General features: G+C 38.4%; 1 protein-coding gene across 5 annotated transcripts in view; it reads right to left on the bottom strand.

The window, feature by feature from the left end:
- Positions 1–15,576, bottom strand: part of HELZ (helicase with zinc finger) — a 70,836-nt gene that overhangs the window by 17,644 nt on the left and 37,616 nt on the right. The window contains exons 12-21 of one of the 5 annotated variants that reach the window (XM_063456129.1): positions 14,955–15,288; positions 14,213–14,343; positions 12,383–12,433; positions 11,480–11,557; positions 9,812–9,991; positions 7,776–7,880; positions 6,915–7,093; positions 4,934–5,052; positions 4,668–4,813; positions 1,879–2,026 (exon numbers count right to left, since the gene is read on the bottom strand). In XM_063456129.1, coding sequence (XP_063312199.1) covers positions 1,879–2,026; positions 4,668–4,813; positions 4,934–5,052; positions 6,915–7,093; positions 7,776–7,880; positions 9,812–9,991; positions 11,480–11,557; positions 12,383–12,433; positions 14,213–14,343; positions 14,955–15,288 — 1,471 coding nt within the window. Of the gene's footprint in view, positions 1–1,878; positions 2,027–4,667; positions 4,814–4,933; positions 5,053–6,914; positions 7,094–7,775; positions 7,881–9,811; positions 9,992–11,479; positions 11,558–12,382; positions 12,434–14,188; positions 14,344–14,954; positions 15,289–15,576 lie in introns of all 5 variants that reach the window. The other 4 variants (XM_063456128.1, XM_063456132.1, XM_063456131.1 and 1 more) reach the window with 4 other exon arrangements.

A 15,576-nucleotide genomic window follows, 5' to 3' on the forward strand; every position in this document is an offset into this window, starting at 1 on the left:
ACCAAATTCAATGCCCCTCCCCACATCAACTAAACTGCCACCCAGCCATATTTCCTTAATTCAATGCACTTCCAGCTATATCTCAGCCAGCAATACTACCTCAAATTAATTCACACTCTTCTACCATACACTCACTAAGCCATACTTCCTCCCCATCACAGCTTCTTCCAGTCATACTCTCTCCTCCAATTCACTGTCCCCAGGCATATTTTAGTAAATCACTAAAATTGGAGTAATGGTTTTAATAATAATTGCTAAACTGAAGTTAATCTTTCATTGATATCATTCATCTCTATAGGGGTCACAGTGTGATTAGCTACAACATGCTATAGACTTGTTGTGGTTTGAAAACGGAATGACGGCATAGGTTGGTAACGATTTCCTATTCCTAAACGGAGCTACAGTTTGGAAAAGTTAATGGTTTTGCGATGACAAACTATGCTGGAAGACCAGTTGGGTACAGTGCTTGCTCTAATGATCCCATCTGGTTTTACCATAGGCCTTTAATCATATGACAAAGGGGTATGGAATGGAGCCCATGTAAGACTAGGTTTTGTTCTGCATGCATACTCAAAAAAAAAAAAAAAATAATTTAACCTGGTGAGGCAAAAATAAATAAAATGAGTGCATTTCACACGGAATGACACCTATACAATATTTTAGCATTGGTTTGAGTGTATTACTGAAAAAGGCGTGACTGTCAGCAAATGGAGTTAAATGTACACACAATTAAGGCTCTCCATGCATTGGGAATATGCCATTCCTGTACCGATCAATCAATACCTAGCACTGCAGTACATGAGACTAAAATCTGTCTGCTTTGACAAGATCGTGAAGACCTGGGAAGTCCCCACACATGAACTATGCATGGATTGCTCCAGAAAAGGGGCACACTGCCTGTAAGGTACACAAAAATACTAAAAATGCAGATTCAGGCTCAAGGAGGTTCCTGCATACATAGTGTGCACCCTGCCAGACAGTTCTATGTGAAGTGGAATAGGTTCTGGACACTGATAAGACACTAAAGTAAAATTAACATGGGATCTGCACGTTTGCTGTAAAACTGAAACTCCAATGAGAATTTACCCGTACTTCGCATGACAAGTCATCGTGCAGTTCTGCAACAAACGGGTCTAACATGCAGATCCATCTAATCTAAAACGTGATATTATATGAACGGCTTATAAAATCAGAGATCCTTTGAATAAGTGATCACTACATAGATTTATTTACATTCTCTCATGTTATCAATGATGAGCAAGGAGTAAAATGATATGAATGGTTTAATTGTGTATGCCTGGACCCTCTATATATAAAAAAAAAAAATTGTTACAGGTCGTTATTAACCCATTAACAACCTAGCCGCTATCACAGACTTAATTGCTGTCCATAGCAACACTTTCCTCTAGGTACTTTTCATAATCAGAAGCTGCTTGGGGTATGAGGTACATATCCCTTTAAAATCTGAGCATTTTGATGGGGTTTTTTTTTTCCCCCAACAGTAACTTAAAGGCTGAAGAGCTGTCATGAAAGACAAATTGTTACTCTCTAAAATTTGTGAGAATAGATGACGGGCTCACTTATGACAATTTTTACAGAAGAGGTAATGCTGTTTTAACTTCTGCTTTAAGATAGATTTTCAGGACTATTCAAACGCAAATGTTTACACATTGATTAATGCGCCTTTAAACAGCAAATACATTTTTAATTGCATGCTCTTTATCACTGTCATGGCCATAGAGTTTATAGGCTTGAAGGAGATTATATTCCAACACACTGAAATAAACAAAAAAAACACTTGTAGGTAAGCAAGTCAATAAAATAAGCTCCCTTTAAAGTGCAGCAGAACAGGTTGGTGACCCAATCTATAGGAAGTACCTCAGCGTTATTATAAAAGGCGGTACTGTTTTTCTCCTGGACATCCTCGCCACGTGCGGTGAAAAACGTCAGCGGATAGAACTCTTTATGGGCCGGCTGCTTTCCGCTGGCCATCAATTTGCCTTCATAAAACAGCTCAGAGGTGTAACTGTTCACAAACACATACAGAAAGTAATGAACAACAAAATCGTAACAAAATGGTAAACAAGTCCAAAGCCTCCACAAGTCACCGCTCCATACAAATATGTTAACTGAATAGGACACCGGTAACTCATGTGAGGCTGGATCATACCCACACCCCTCATATGATGGTCAGTAAGACTGAGGAGTAAAATGTAAGCTCACGGCTACCAGGAATACCAGGAATAGTAAAACCATAGCCCGCCCCAACATCTGTTGTAGAACTGAAACGGCTATCAAACGTAATGCACAATGAAACCAGGGTAACTTACTTTTGGCCAGAACAGGTCTATGCCCTAAGAATGAATCACAAAAGGTATATTATAAAACCAGTAGCAAAGAAAAGTTTGGGCACAAAATCGATGATATCTTGTAGCTTTTATTGGGTCAAAAGAGAATAACGCTTCGTTTTGTTAAAAGGTGTCTTGGAAAAGGTCTACTTGTGAGACCAAAACATTGTTCTGGACTTTGAACTGCTAAAAGCTACAAGTTACCAGCGGTTGTGTGCCCAAACTTTTCTTTGCTACAGAAGTATTGGAGATTTTGTCCTATCTTCTTCATTTATAAAAACCTGTGCTGTAGAAAATTTAGCCTTTACACAATAACAGGCCTTCCTGCAATCACAGGATATATTGGTGGTGTTTTACAAATCAAGTCCACTGTGTAACAACATTTAAATACTTTTGATATCTCAACATCCTTTAATTAGCAATTTTACGCTCCGCGGTAGTGAAAGCTATTCTTTGTGAATGGATTTCTCCGGTAAGAGAGGAGTTAAGATTTGCAGGCTTGATTACCAGTTTTTGGGTTTCACAGCAGGCAGTCATGCTTTTACACTCAGATTTATTGCTGTCATATACAGTTTACGCCTCTCTGATTTATGGCTCTCCAAGAACTGCTTTAAGTGACAGAATTTATGAAGTGAATATCTGGAAGGCAGGCAGATTGTTTTTAAAATGGATATGTTTGTTTTAAAAAATGTCACTGTCTTAACTTAAAAATAATGTTGAGACATCCAACTTCTATAGAAACACTTCAAATCTTTCATTGAGATACAGTGAGGGTTGGGGGGAAACTGACATTTTAAGAGGGTTTACAAAACAAACTATTTTGAAACCCGATTCTCTGCCTTTTAAGTTAACTACTAGGAAATATATTTAAATATTCAAGCTTGTATTTCCTTTCATAATGTATGGTGCTGTCAACTAATTTTGTGTAAGCACAGTCTTGGTTACATTTATGCTGTCATTTTCTTCGAGATACCTTAAAGGGACACTAAAGGCAACAAAACTATTTTAGCTTAATGAAGCAGTGTTAGTGTGTAGGCAATACCCCTTCAGTCTCACTAATCAATTCTCTGCCATTTAGGAGTTACACCTCCCTGCATGCGGCTTGCATAGCCTTCCTAAACACTTCCTGTAAATTGTGATCTAATGTTTAATCATTCTTTATTGCACAGTCTATTTAATTTCTTATCTCCTGCACTGTTAATTGCTTGCTAGACCTTGCAGGAGCCTCTTGTATGTGATTAAAGTTCAACTTACAAAGCGGGCGTAAAAATCTTCTAAAGCATGTTAACATCTGACTGAAAATGAAGCCTTTTTTTCTCAAGCAGGCCTGTGTCAGTCACAGCCAGGGGAAGTAGGGTTATGGTTTCACCAACAGAAACAAAAAGTGATTTAACTCCTCAATGGCAGAGAATTTAGCAGTGAGACTTCAGAGGCATGATTTATACAGAATAACTGCTTCATTAAGCTAAAGCGGTTTTGGTCACTATACTGTCCCTTTCAGTAGCCAAACTCTACGTTTATGGTTTACTCTCCGTATAATAATTCAAGCAAACACTATGTATTTCCTTGATTGATTATCTTTGTATAACTTCACAATAATGTGATTTATTTATTGATCTACACTGGTACAGTTTTCGGTTTGTACTATGTTCTCGTCTCAATAAAAGGAATTTTTAAAAAAGTGGGGGGGATAAATGATCTGAAAGTAGAGCAAGAGGTACAAACATTTCATTTGTTGACATGACTTCTACAATTTACTAATAGCATTTCAAGTATATTTTTTTATTTTAGCACTGAATCTATTTTAGCCGTTATTTAGCCTGTGGAGTGGAAGAAACTTCCAGTTCATAAATCATTGTGGAGGGGGATAAATAAAAAGGTAAAGATTTGTTGCAGTTCATCATATCGGGAGATCAGGTATCTATCATTGGGCCTTTGTAGACCTCAGCATGTACTGTATACAATGTATACTTTGAGAACATACTAATAAAGAAATTGTGTACACTCCTTTTGTCTTTGCAGAATAAACATAACTGGTGCAGAACTGTACATGGAAGGTACTATTTGTATGTTGGGAAAAACGCTCAAAGAAAAAGCTGTAATGCTCGAATCCAAGCAAATTCGCTCTTGATCCTTGTGAGGTCAACAAAACAGAAGCCATTTATTTGTGTAATAACATCTAGACCCGAGGAGCCAGTGAGAAGTAAGATATACCTTCACTGGTTTGGTTCCTGGCCTGAAAGTGTTTAATATAATGTTTAAAGGACAGTAAGAGGAGAGCCGGACAGCAAGCTGTGTGCTGGCCACGTTCACACCTACTTGATGATGGCTTCGTGAGAGCGATAGTTCTCACAGAGGAGAATCCTGCATGGAAAGTCCACTGGGTAATGCTCGTATAACCGGTCAAGTAAAGAGACATGAAGGTTTCGCTCTCTCGCAAACTCACTGTAGACAAAAGGACTGAGCTGGAAGACAGATGTGGAACGATTACTCCAAAATGCAGCCATTACATTTTTTTTTTTTTTTTTTTTAAAGGCCATGTGGCATTCTGCCTTACTACCCCGGTGAGTCACATTTTCCCTTACCTGCATGTGGTCTCCTGCCAACACCACCCTGGTGTGCTTATTCGCCAAAGCAAGGGGCATAATTGTTTCACACTCCATAGCTTGAGCAGCTTCATCTAACAGGATGTGAGTGAAGAATCCTAAGAGGGGAAAAACAAGCCAGAATGTTTCAAGGAGGATAACAGGAGCACAGTGCTAGGTTTGAAAGAACAGGTGATCTACATTTCTTAGAGACAAAGATGGCTATCTAGCAGCAAGAATTAAAAAAACAAAAAACAAATAAAACTAAAACTAATAACTTTTAAAGAACAGCTTTAGGGATAAATAGAGTGCCCCCTCATTACAAAAGTATTGATTATAAGAGACTGATTTTAGGCAGAAGGCTATGCCTCTCATAGAGAAGCAATGGATTCAACACCTCTCTATAAGAAGCACTGCTGGCGCAGCGTACTAAAATGGGCCCTATTTCCCAATGCTTCTAACTGGCTGTGAGATCCTCCGTACTAATGAACTCCTGACATACAATGCAGAGCTGCAGTGAGTGATGGTCTCACACAGAATTAGAGAAGAGTAATATTTTTTACAAGGGAACGGTTTGCAGGAAGGCGACCTCTAGTGGCTTTCTTTCCAAGTCACTTCCTCTGCTATAACCAAATCAAACTAGTAAAGATCAAACGATGCTCGCATGCGCACAAGCCTCCAAAAGCTTCCCAATGTAAAAGCTTTATATTGGACGAGATCATCAATTTTGATCATCTCAGCCAAGGAGGCGGAACAGCATTGTGGAGACTGGTGCCGCATAGGCTGAAAGTAACAAGCACCTGTCACACTGAAAATCTTTAGACGGGTGATCTGAATGAAGGGGAATTTATAGAAATTGATCGGGCAGTGGTTGTGTTTTGAACTAGCCTATAAAGTTAATAGTTTTCTGAGGTTTATTTTTATTTTCACAGCTGTATATGTCCTATCAGTAAAATTAACAAAGAAGAATAAATTATACGGGTCTTAAACACCAACACAACGGAACATTTTCCAACAGTGCATTTAAATAAAACAGAACAAATTAACCAACAAATGAGCATGAAAGACACATACAGTGGAGAAAGCACCAGCAAAGTTAAGATTACACCGCAATGGTACGAAAAGATATGTCACATTATCGACGACTCAAACAATCATACAGAAAACCAAAACAGAACATTTCCATAAACTAATGACAGCCGTTAATTACTGCCAATAACTAATGCTCAGAACTAAATCCAGCAATTGCGGACATTATCCATCAGAAAACTGCACAAAGAGAGTGCATAAAATCAGAGGAGAAGGAAGTCTTCATGATTAATATGCAGTTATAGAAAACTAATGTTTACAGCCATCCATGCACTGGTGAAGGTGGGTTTGGGAGCATGTTTCATCCAGGATAAGAGAAGGTTAAGATGTAGTATCATTCACAAATGGGAAGATTACAGATACAATAATATAATACACTATGTCCCCCTCCAGCAACTACATGACAGATAAATACCTTTTCCTTCATTAAGCAGATTGAGGCTGGGTAATGAGCTTTACATTGATGTAACCTCACACATTACCTTACCAGATCAATAGCAAACATTTTACTGCTAATGCACGTTCTTTAGACAGATCAAAGAAACAGAATTCCAGGCTTCCTGTCCCTCCGTTTTCAAACAGAACATTAAGAAGCATTTTCAAGCTGCCTAGAATTCAATGTGTGATCAGGAAAAGGGCTGAGAAATGGAAGGTTGTGCTTTGATATACACTAGACTAATGATCGCCTCTATTGTGCCAATACTAGACTAATGTCCTGTCACAAAAATAATACAAGTTATACAACACATGGCAAACACAGACACGTCATATGGAGAAGTTAAAAACTTCTTCAAGAGGAGATTACTTCAAAGCTTAAATACGTTTCTAGACAGACAAAAGCAAGGCAAGCTTTGTAGCACAATCTTAAGATTGAGAAAGTCAACCAGCTTACCAGGCTCGAGATCAAGCTGGCAGAGGTACTGGGAGGTGCTGAGAGTAACTACAACAACTCGATGCCTTAATATGTCCTCCTTCTGCGGCATCTGAAAGGTGGAATGTGTGGCGGAGATCAGACAGTACTGATGCACGACTGGGTGTACAGTCTTCACCCAGCGATTCCGGAAATAAACCCTGTAGAAAAAGGAAACACAAAAATGTAAAACCAAAACACAAACAATACCAAACAAAATGAAAATAAAAACCGTCCATACAACAAGCCCATCTGCCAATGGTGCGATATCACATTTCCGTACCCGTCATCTTCATTTAGGAACATTTTACAGAACGGACAAACAAACTTGCAATTTGCAGTGAGAAAAAGATCATGGGCAGAGTAAAGTGGGCTTTGGCAAAGGCAAATATTCTCCAAAATTTAGAAAATTTAACTTTAGCTTTTAAATGATGTCCCAGGAAGTGATCTCATACAGAATGGTCATTAATGCAAACAGCCCAACCTCAAAACACAACACTTTGGCTTCTATTATATTCCTAATTATCATCATTCAATTTCACGAATGAAACTACTCATGTGTGCCTGTGCACAGATGCAGCAAGGTCATAGAAGTTACCATTGTAGAGCAGACAACATACTAAAATCTATTCAGTCCAGCTGGAATTTATATCTGAATCCACAGCATAGGAAAGCTGTGGACGGATTGTGTAGCATGCAGCCCATGTGGATGCATGCTCACTATGTGTATATTGCTCACATATCGCTGTTCTATCAAACTCTTACAAATAAAGATTAGCCTGTTTTTTTTGTTTTTTTTTGAATAATAAAACTAGACTGTTAACAAAACATTTGGACAAATACCTGAGTGGTCTTGCCTGGGGATTCCCTGTTTCTACATATGGATGCAAATAGTCCTTGATGTAGAGGTCAGCAGCACTGTTGGAATGGGTGCAGATAAGGACCCTACTGGAAAAACAAAACAAAAAAAGAAAATGTAAAAAAAAAAAAAAACACCAAAGATTTTGTAAACAGCAAGATGGAAAAACCCAACAAAAAGAAATAAAAAACAAACAAAACAAAAAAGACACGAAGCAGAAGATTATAGCGCGCACACACACACACACCATGAATCAGCCACAACATTAAAAAGCACTGACAGGTGAAGCGAATAACATTATTACAACGGCACCTGTCAAGGAGTGGGATAGATTAGGCAGAAAGTGAACAGTCGGTTCTTAAATTCTATGTGTTCGAATCCGGAAAAATGGGCAAGTAAAAATATCTATTTAACTTCGACAAGGCCAAGTCGTGATGCCCAGACAACATGGTCTGAGTATCTTGAAAACACCAGGTCTTGTGGGGTGTTCCCAGTATGCAGTTGTTACTACCTACCAAAAGTAGTGCAAGGAAGGACAACCAATGGACTAGCATCAGGGTCATGGGTACCCAAGGCTCATTGATTCACATGGGGAGCGAAGACTAGCCAGTCTTGTCCAAATCGCACAGAAAATCTACTGTAGCTCAAACTGCTGAAGAACATGGGAAATCTTGTTTCCTGGTATTTATGCTGATGTAACTGACAAGTACCACCTACCTAGAGAGTCTTGAAGACCACATACACACCTTCATTACAATGGTGTTCACTGATGGCAGTGGTCTCAGCAGGATAATGCACCCTGCAAAATTGTTCAGGAATGGTTTGAGGAACATGACCGTTATTAAAGGACCACTCTCTAGTGCCGGGAAAACACTCGTTTTCCTGGCACTAGAGTGCCCTGAAGGTGCCCCCACCCTCAGGGACCCACTCCCGCTGGGCTCTGGGGGGAGGAAGGGGTTAAACTTACCTCTTTCTCCAGCGCCGGGCGGGGAGCTCTCCTCCTCCTCTTCTTCCTCGCGACGTCATCGGCTGAATGCGCGGCAGGAGCCGCGCTCGCATTCAACCGGTCGCATAGGAAAGCATTCATAATGCTTTCCTATGGACGCTTGCGTGCTCTCACTGTGATTTTCACAGTGAGAAGCACGCAAGCGCCTCTAGCGGCTGTCAATGAGACAGCCACTAGAGGCTGGCTTAACCCTCAGTATAAACATAGCAGTTTCTCTGATCAACAAATCAATCCATGAAGGCACTAACTTGTAACTTGCAGGATTGAAAGGATCTGCTGCTAATGTCTTGGTGCCAGATACCACAGGACACGTTCAGAGGTCTTGTGGAGTACATGCCTCAACGCATGTGGTTTTGGCCGCAGCGGAGGACCTACGCGATATTACGCAGGTGGTTTTAATGTTGTGGCTGATTAGTGTGTGTATATATAGAGATTAGATAGATACAAATATTACACTTTGTTACCAGACAGCAATAGTGATTTAATGGACACAGGAAACGTACACTGTAAAGGCATATTACAATAAAAACAAACTTGCAAGAAAACAAGACATAGCTAGAAATACACTGGATATAATAGAGTGATCCAAAATATCCCCTCAACCTCAGAATGCCTTAATCCACGGGTCTCTGTTTCTTTAATCACGTAGCCTGTCAATAACCCCGATGTACTAAGGTGCATTTAGTCTGGTTTCTGTTTAAATGGGTAGACATCCCCTTGGGAAATAACGGAGACTGGTATAATTTGTGCAGCTATATAGAACTCAGATTCCCCATCAATACAGCAGACACATTGTCAGTCACAGGATAATGTGCGATCTACAATGTATGAAAATTAACTCCTCATTATGAGATACAAAACAGGTATCAGGTTAAAAATATTTGTTTATACAGTATAAACAAAATAGTCCAAAAAGGATAGGAATGTGGGTATTCTGAATAAGCCAATATATGGGGGAAAATTAATCCTCTGATAGATAGAAAGTGTAATTAGTGCTAGTCCGATAAAATTTACCTGGTGTCTTGTTGTTTAAGGATGTGCTTCACAGCCTGCGCCAATGTAAAAGTCTTGCCGGTCCCATAAGGCCCAATGATGAGGACAGGGGGGAGCTGAATGGAAAGGGGGGTGGTAATGGCTAAGATAGCTTCTTTCTGCTTCGCATTCAACCGTGGATCCAAAAGCTCATCCCACTGCCTGCAAATTACATTAATCAGCACTCCAAATACTTCTCCAAGAACAGTTTTAATTAGTTAAAATTGTAAATGGTTTTTAAAGAAACTCAGATGTCAGATTTCAAACCATAGCAGTATCATTCACCAACACCAAACTATTTAACAAAAGAAAATCTAGACCAAATTAACACATAAAAAAAAAATCTAAATGAAAAAATTAAATATTGCTCAATAAATCATTTTGGTCAGTTTTGCCTAAATTGGACAATTCAGTTTTCAATTCACTAGAATGCAGTGTATATTGAACAGAATCCCTTGGTGTGTAGGAGACAGCAAACCCAGACACCGGAGTCATTCACAGCCGTTTATAACGGAGCAGAATTAAAGTGATAACAACAAGACAGATTTGTAGTAACAAACAAGCATTGTGTAAAGATAACCCTTAACTAAAACATACATTTTTTTTTTTTTTAAAGCACCCCCCCCCCCCCCCACTCAAAACACTAAATCAGAAAAAGAAAATACTGTACAGCACCAAGAAAAATGTTGGTTCTGTCTAAATGTCATTGTACTATCCATTTAGGAACCAGTAAGATGTGCATCCATAGTGTCCTGTCTAACACAGAATGATTGGGAAGCAAGAATAGGCTTTGCAGCAGTGGCTCTCTGGGCTTGTCAAGTGTTGAACGGATTTATTAAACACTACATAAACTGTGTAAACAATACATGACAATCTGATGACTTGATGGCACATTTTGATTTTAAGATTTGACTGTTTAAAACACAAACTATTGTATTTTATCAAATATCAAAGAGCAGTTTTAGCTCCATTGTGCTGAACAGTAACTATCCATTTATTCCCCCTTTCGATTTAATTGCATAGCAGGCGGCAAAACTGATGTCAAAACACGGCATGCCTCTAACAAGCCCTCTATCTCGGGTTTAAATGGAGAATTTGAAAAGCGTAGGCCTTTGTTGGCTTTTAAAATATGAGTCAATCAGAAGGGCTGTTCTCCCATTAATGTTATCAGGGCCTATTGTTTAGATATAAAGCTTTATCTTGCCAAAGATGTTTGACAGAGAGAAAAAAAAAGTCAATCAAGGTTCTTCAAACAAACTGCTATTTTGCTGGATTCTTGTCCAAAACTATTTCTGCTCCTGCCAAAAATATATAATTTGCCTGACAGTGTCATTTAGAGATAAAGATGGCTGATATGTCATCCACTTTAAGGCTAGCAATTACATATGGCAGGTCTCCGGGGGAAACAGTGGCTTTATGGAAGTTTATAAACTCTAGATTGTCATTGTGTTCCGTGATGCTGGATACATATATATTAAAGCGGCACTGTCACTTTGCAGGTTTTGTTTTCTAATTTAGCCTCTCTGCCCCTCCCCCCCCCTCCTCACCCCCTCCCCCCCAATCCATCCCTCCCTCCCCCCCTCAATTTCTTCTTTTTTTAAATTTATTTTAAATTCACCTTAGTTACACATAAGAAAAAGTAAGAACTACCTTTTTATGGGGAGCGTGAAAATTGGCAATTTTTGGCAATGGGCGGAGCTTACGCATAGTTCCATTTCAGTTGCTAAGCTAATTTACCCACAATCCATCAGTCACAGAAGGGCAAACAGATATTATGGACAGAAGGAGAAGAAAATGGAGGCGCCCAGGTATTGAGATCCGGCACAAGGAAGAAAAGATAATACATATAAATTAATGCAAGTGGCAACGAGGGCAGTATTGTCATTAAGATACAAGGGCATAAGGAAAGGAAAACTGAAAGATAAAATGACAGTGCCACTTTAAATGGCTTTCCTCATGTTTCAAACATATCGATATACTGTATGTATGGTGTTTACTTTTTTTTTAGATGCAGAGAGTTTGTAGAGTTCTTTTAGAGATGTAAAATGTTACTTTATAACCTTAATATGTTCTATTGCAAAGTGCATATCTTTCAAGCTGGGCTGCTATTTTACAGAATGAGGATTTCTATTGGGGACAGTTCTTTCACCCCAACCCAGCAACACTACTTTCTACGATCTCTTGCGCACGTTTGGCATCTGCTAAAATCATGGGAACGATAGATTGCTGTGCCATCAATGTAAATGAGTAAAAGACAGACAGTTTAGCTCCCTATTGGAATATGCCATGATCTACAAATAGAAAGAAGTCCTTGTGAGAAATGGTTAAAACCAAGCATATTCTGTACTTCAGTAGTTCTCTGATAACCACAAAGGTCTCATACTAAAATCACAGCAAGAGTTAGGATTCTTAAAGACACAGTGAAAGATTGTATGTTACTAGCATCTAAACCATTATTATGCTCATTGCCAAGTAAAAGAATTCCGAGAAGTAATCAAAAGGAAGCGTTTCTAAGTGTGCAGCATGGAGATGGGTTTGAAAAGTCTTACACACCTAAGCCTGTTTATGTCTGTGCGGTCCTTCGAAATCATACAATCCTGAGAACTAAACATAGAAAAACTGAATCCATATATGCCTTACAATGCAGGCTGAATACCTGACAGTGTTAGAGTTAGGCTTAGCAGCAAACGTTCACATTACAATTAAAGCTTTTTATTCAGATTAAAACACATTTGAACTGACCATTAAATAAAACGAAAACAGTTCATTGTTATTTTAACACAGAACTCTCTTCTGGTTAGCTCCTGAATTCTAAAATTCTACGTCAGAGTGCACTATTCTTCCCAGTGTTTATTTTGTTTAAAAAAAAAAAAGTTTGGTCAGTTTGTCAAAACCATGTTTTCAATGACGAAAACGGGACCACTATAACTATATAACAAAGTGATGACAAAAGCCATAACAAAAACTAGTGATTTTAGTCAAAAGGCTTACTAAAACTAAATCAAATTGAATGCTGCCAACATTGCCTATTGTAGCTGTGTAGACACGCTTTTCTGTTGTGTTGAGTAAATGGATCCTTTGCCTTTGTGTGAGACAATTGTCTAAGAAGGCATGCATGTCATTTTAACAGAACTGTTGAAAGTTCCATATTCAGCTTAAGATAACAGCAACAGCATTTTACAGTCATCAGAGTTCATCGTTTCAATATTTTAAAGTTTCACTTCAGCTTCAAAGCAAAGAATGTTTTGTTGTACGCAACAGCTTCTGATTTTCAAAATTAACACAAAACTGTTAAATGTTCTATATTCAGGTACTATGTGCAAGGGCAAGACTTACAGCCAATACCTTTTATTTTTATTAATATTTTAGAGTTGCATTTCTGCTTAACCCCTTAAGGACCAAACTTCTGGAATAAAAGGGAATCATGACATGTCACGTGTCCTTAAGGGGTTAAAAGAATGAAGAATGTCAAATTTAACTTGTTTATAAAATCAATGCATATCTAATTACTGGCCTTTTGTGAAAGGTTTCTTTGGGAGACTTTATGACTTATCTTAAAATTAAATAAAACAAAGACATGTTATATCACAACAGTTAGATCATAAAAAACAGGTTGAGTTTTACTCTTCCAGGAGTATACAACGTGCTTGGAAATTCTAGAGAAATGCTTAAATAATACATTACACTTTAACGAAACGCATTCGATTTTAGTCAACTAAGATCTTAGGATATTTAGTCTTCGAAAACTAAATACAGATGGCTAAAATAGAACTAACACTAAATGGCATTTTAATCAAAGGACTACGGCTAAAGCTAGATCATAATTTGCTGTAAAAATTAACACTGCTCCCTATGCAACCCACCTTTCTCTCCTCCACTCAGATATTCATTTCTCCTCCCCCCCCTACATCCCCACGCCCCAGTAACAGAGCCTCTCATAACCTTACACTATTAAAAAAAAAAAGTTCTCCCTCAAAGTTTAACTGTTAGTTCATTTAAATCAATGCAACATGTAAACTCACCTTTTTTTTGTACAAGTTAAATCCTTGGATGACCTAAGACTAATGGAAAGTATACAGATACTATTGATTGGTGGTCCTACATCTGGGGAACACAGTTAGGCATATGCTACTAGCTGCAAGGTAAAGCATACTAACTAGGGGTGGATTACTATTCGCCATGGCTAAATAGTTACTTGCCAATGGCTAGTGTCAAGTGAAAATGTTGAGGCTTAGTAAGAGTACCTCTACTAGGTGTTTTTACAGAGTGATGCAGTAGTCACCATCTCTCTACACCAAGCTCAATGTCAAACAAAACTTGTAATGAGATTAACAGACAGCAGACGCCATTACTACAAACCTGCTCACGGATTGATCTTTATACCTGTTTGGACTCCATGGGATCGGGGGTGTCATGCTCAGATCTGGGAATAGAATACTATTATCCTTGACTCTGTCCAGTGCATAATGCATTTCACACAGGGGCTGACGATTCAACTGGAACTGAAGCTCGACCTGAAAGATCAGACTCGTCAGAAATCGCAAATAAACCACACTGAGGGAATTTAAGTAATTGTATTATAAAAAAAATAAGTATTTGCCATTTCATATCAAATGCATTGTATGAATAATGGTTTGTATTGTCGCATTACTTTTTACTACAAGTCTGAAAAACAAATAAAGATTACATAAACAAGTCATCTGCAAAGCAAGACCATTACAAAGTAATATTATAAACATAATTCTTAAAGAAAATGAATAAAAAAATAATATACACAAAATTCATATATTGAACAAATGGCACATGATTGAGACATGATACAAAGGCCACGAGGGTTTGAGAACCAGCAGGTTATCAGAGGGATTAGTAGATTCAACAGAGGAGATTTTTAAGGCATCAAAAAAGTCAAATTTTGCACAGATCACTTATTAAAATGTCATGGCTTTAGACTTGCCATACAATATGTGCGCAGTACTAAAATGTGATCACCTTAGACCAAAATTGTCATCCAACACATGTGCAGTTCGCCACTTTTGGATGGAAAAACACTGCTAGATTACATGGAGAACCACAAATCATGAATCCTTTGCTCCAGAACATTACAATGGACCCGAAAAGGAATCACCTGCATCTCTCTGTCTGGCCGAAGTCGCAATTCATCACAGCAGTCTCGGCATATTCTCAGGAAGATGTAATCCTTTGTTTTCTCCTCAATAACCGCCTCGTAGACCCGCTCTTTGGTGCTCTGACTCTGCATGGATTTGTCCTTTGTGACAGGTAGTAAATATACCGCGTTGACTTTGGTCATCACTAATCTCCCAGCCAAGGTGTCTTCAGAAAGTGTCTCAGTGAGTTTAAAGCGACCGAAGAGTTGGCCATTTTGAGCGTATTTTGCACCCCCAGAAACACCGGTGAGCATGAAGCTAGACAATAGTTGCAGTTGTACTTTGATATTGAATCTATGATACAAAATGCAAGATTGTTAATATAAATTAAGAGCTAAATATAGACCCTTTTTTAGAGATCGGTTTTAAATACAGCAAAACATCAGAATAATGAGCAAAAATTTTAGGAGCCAAAAATGAAGGTCTCAGGACATTGGTTCAGCCCTTATTAAATGCATTCTTAACATGAAGACCTTATTGACATATCACTACATTTACAATGAAAAGTCGTGGCAAGGATGTTGGTCTGCAACCAAATATTGAAACTAAAAGCATTTACTTGCGATAATTGAAAAGTGTAAA

Source organism: Pelobates fuscus, chromosome 5 (genome assembly GCF_036172605.1).
Source record: "Pelobates fuscus isolate aPelFus1 chromosome 5, aPelFus1.pri, whole genome shotgun sequence".
In the NCBI taxonomy this organism is placed as follows: Eukaryota; Metazoa; Chordata; class Amphibia; order Anura; family Pelobatidae; genus Pelobates; species Pelobates fuscus.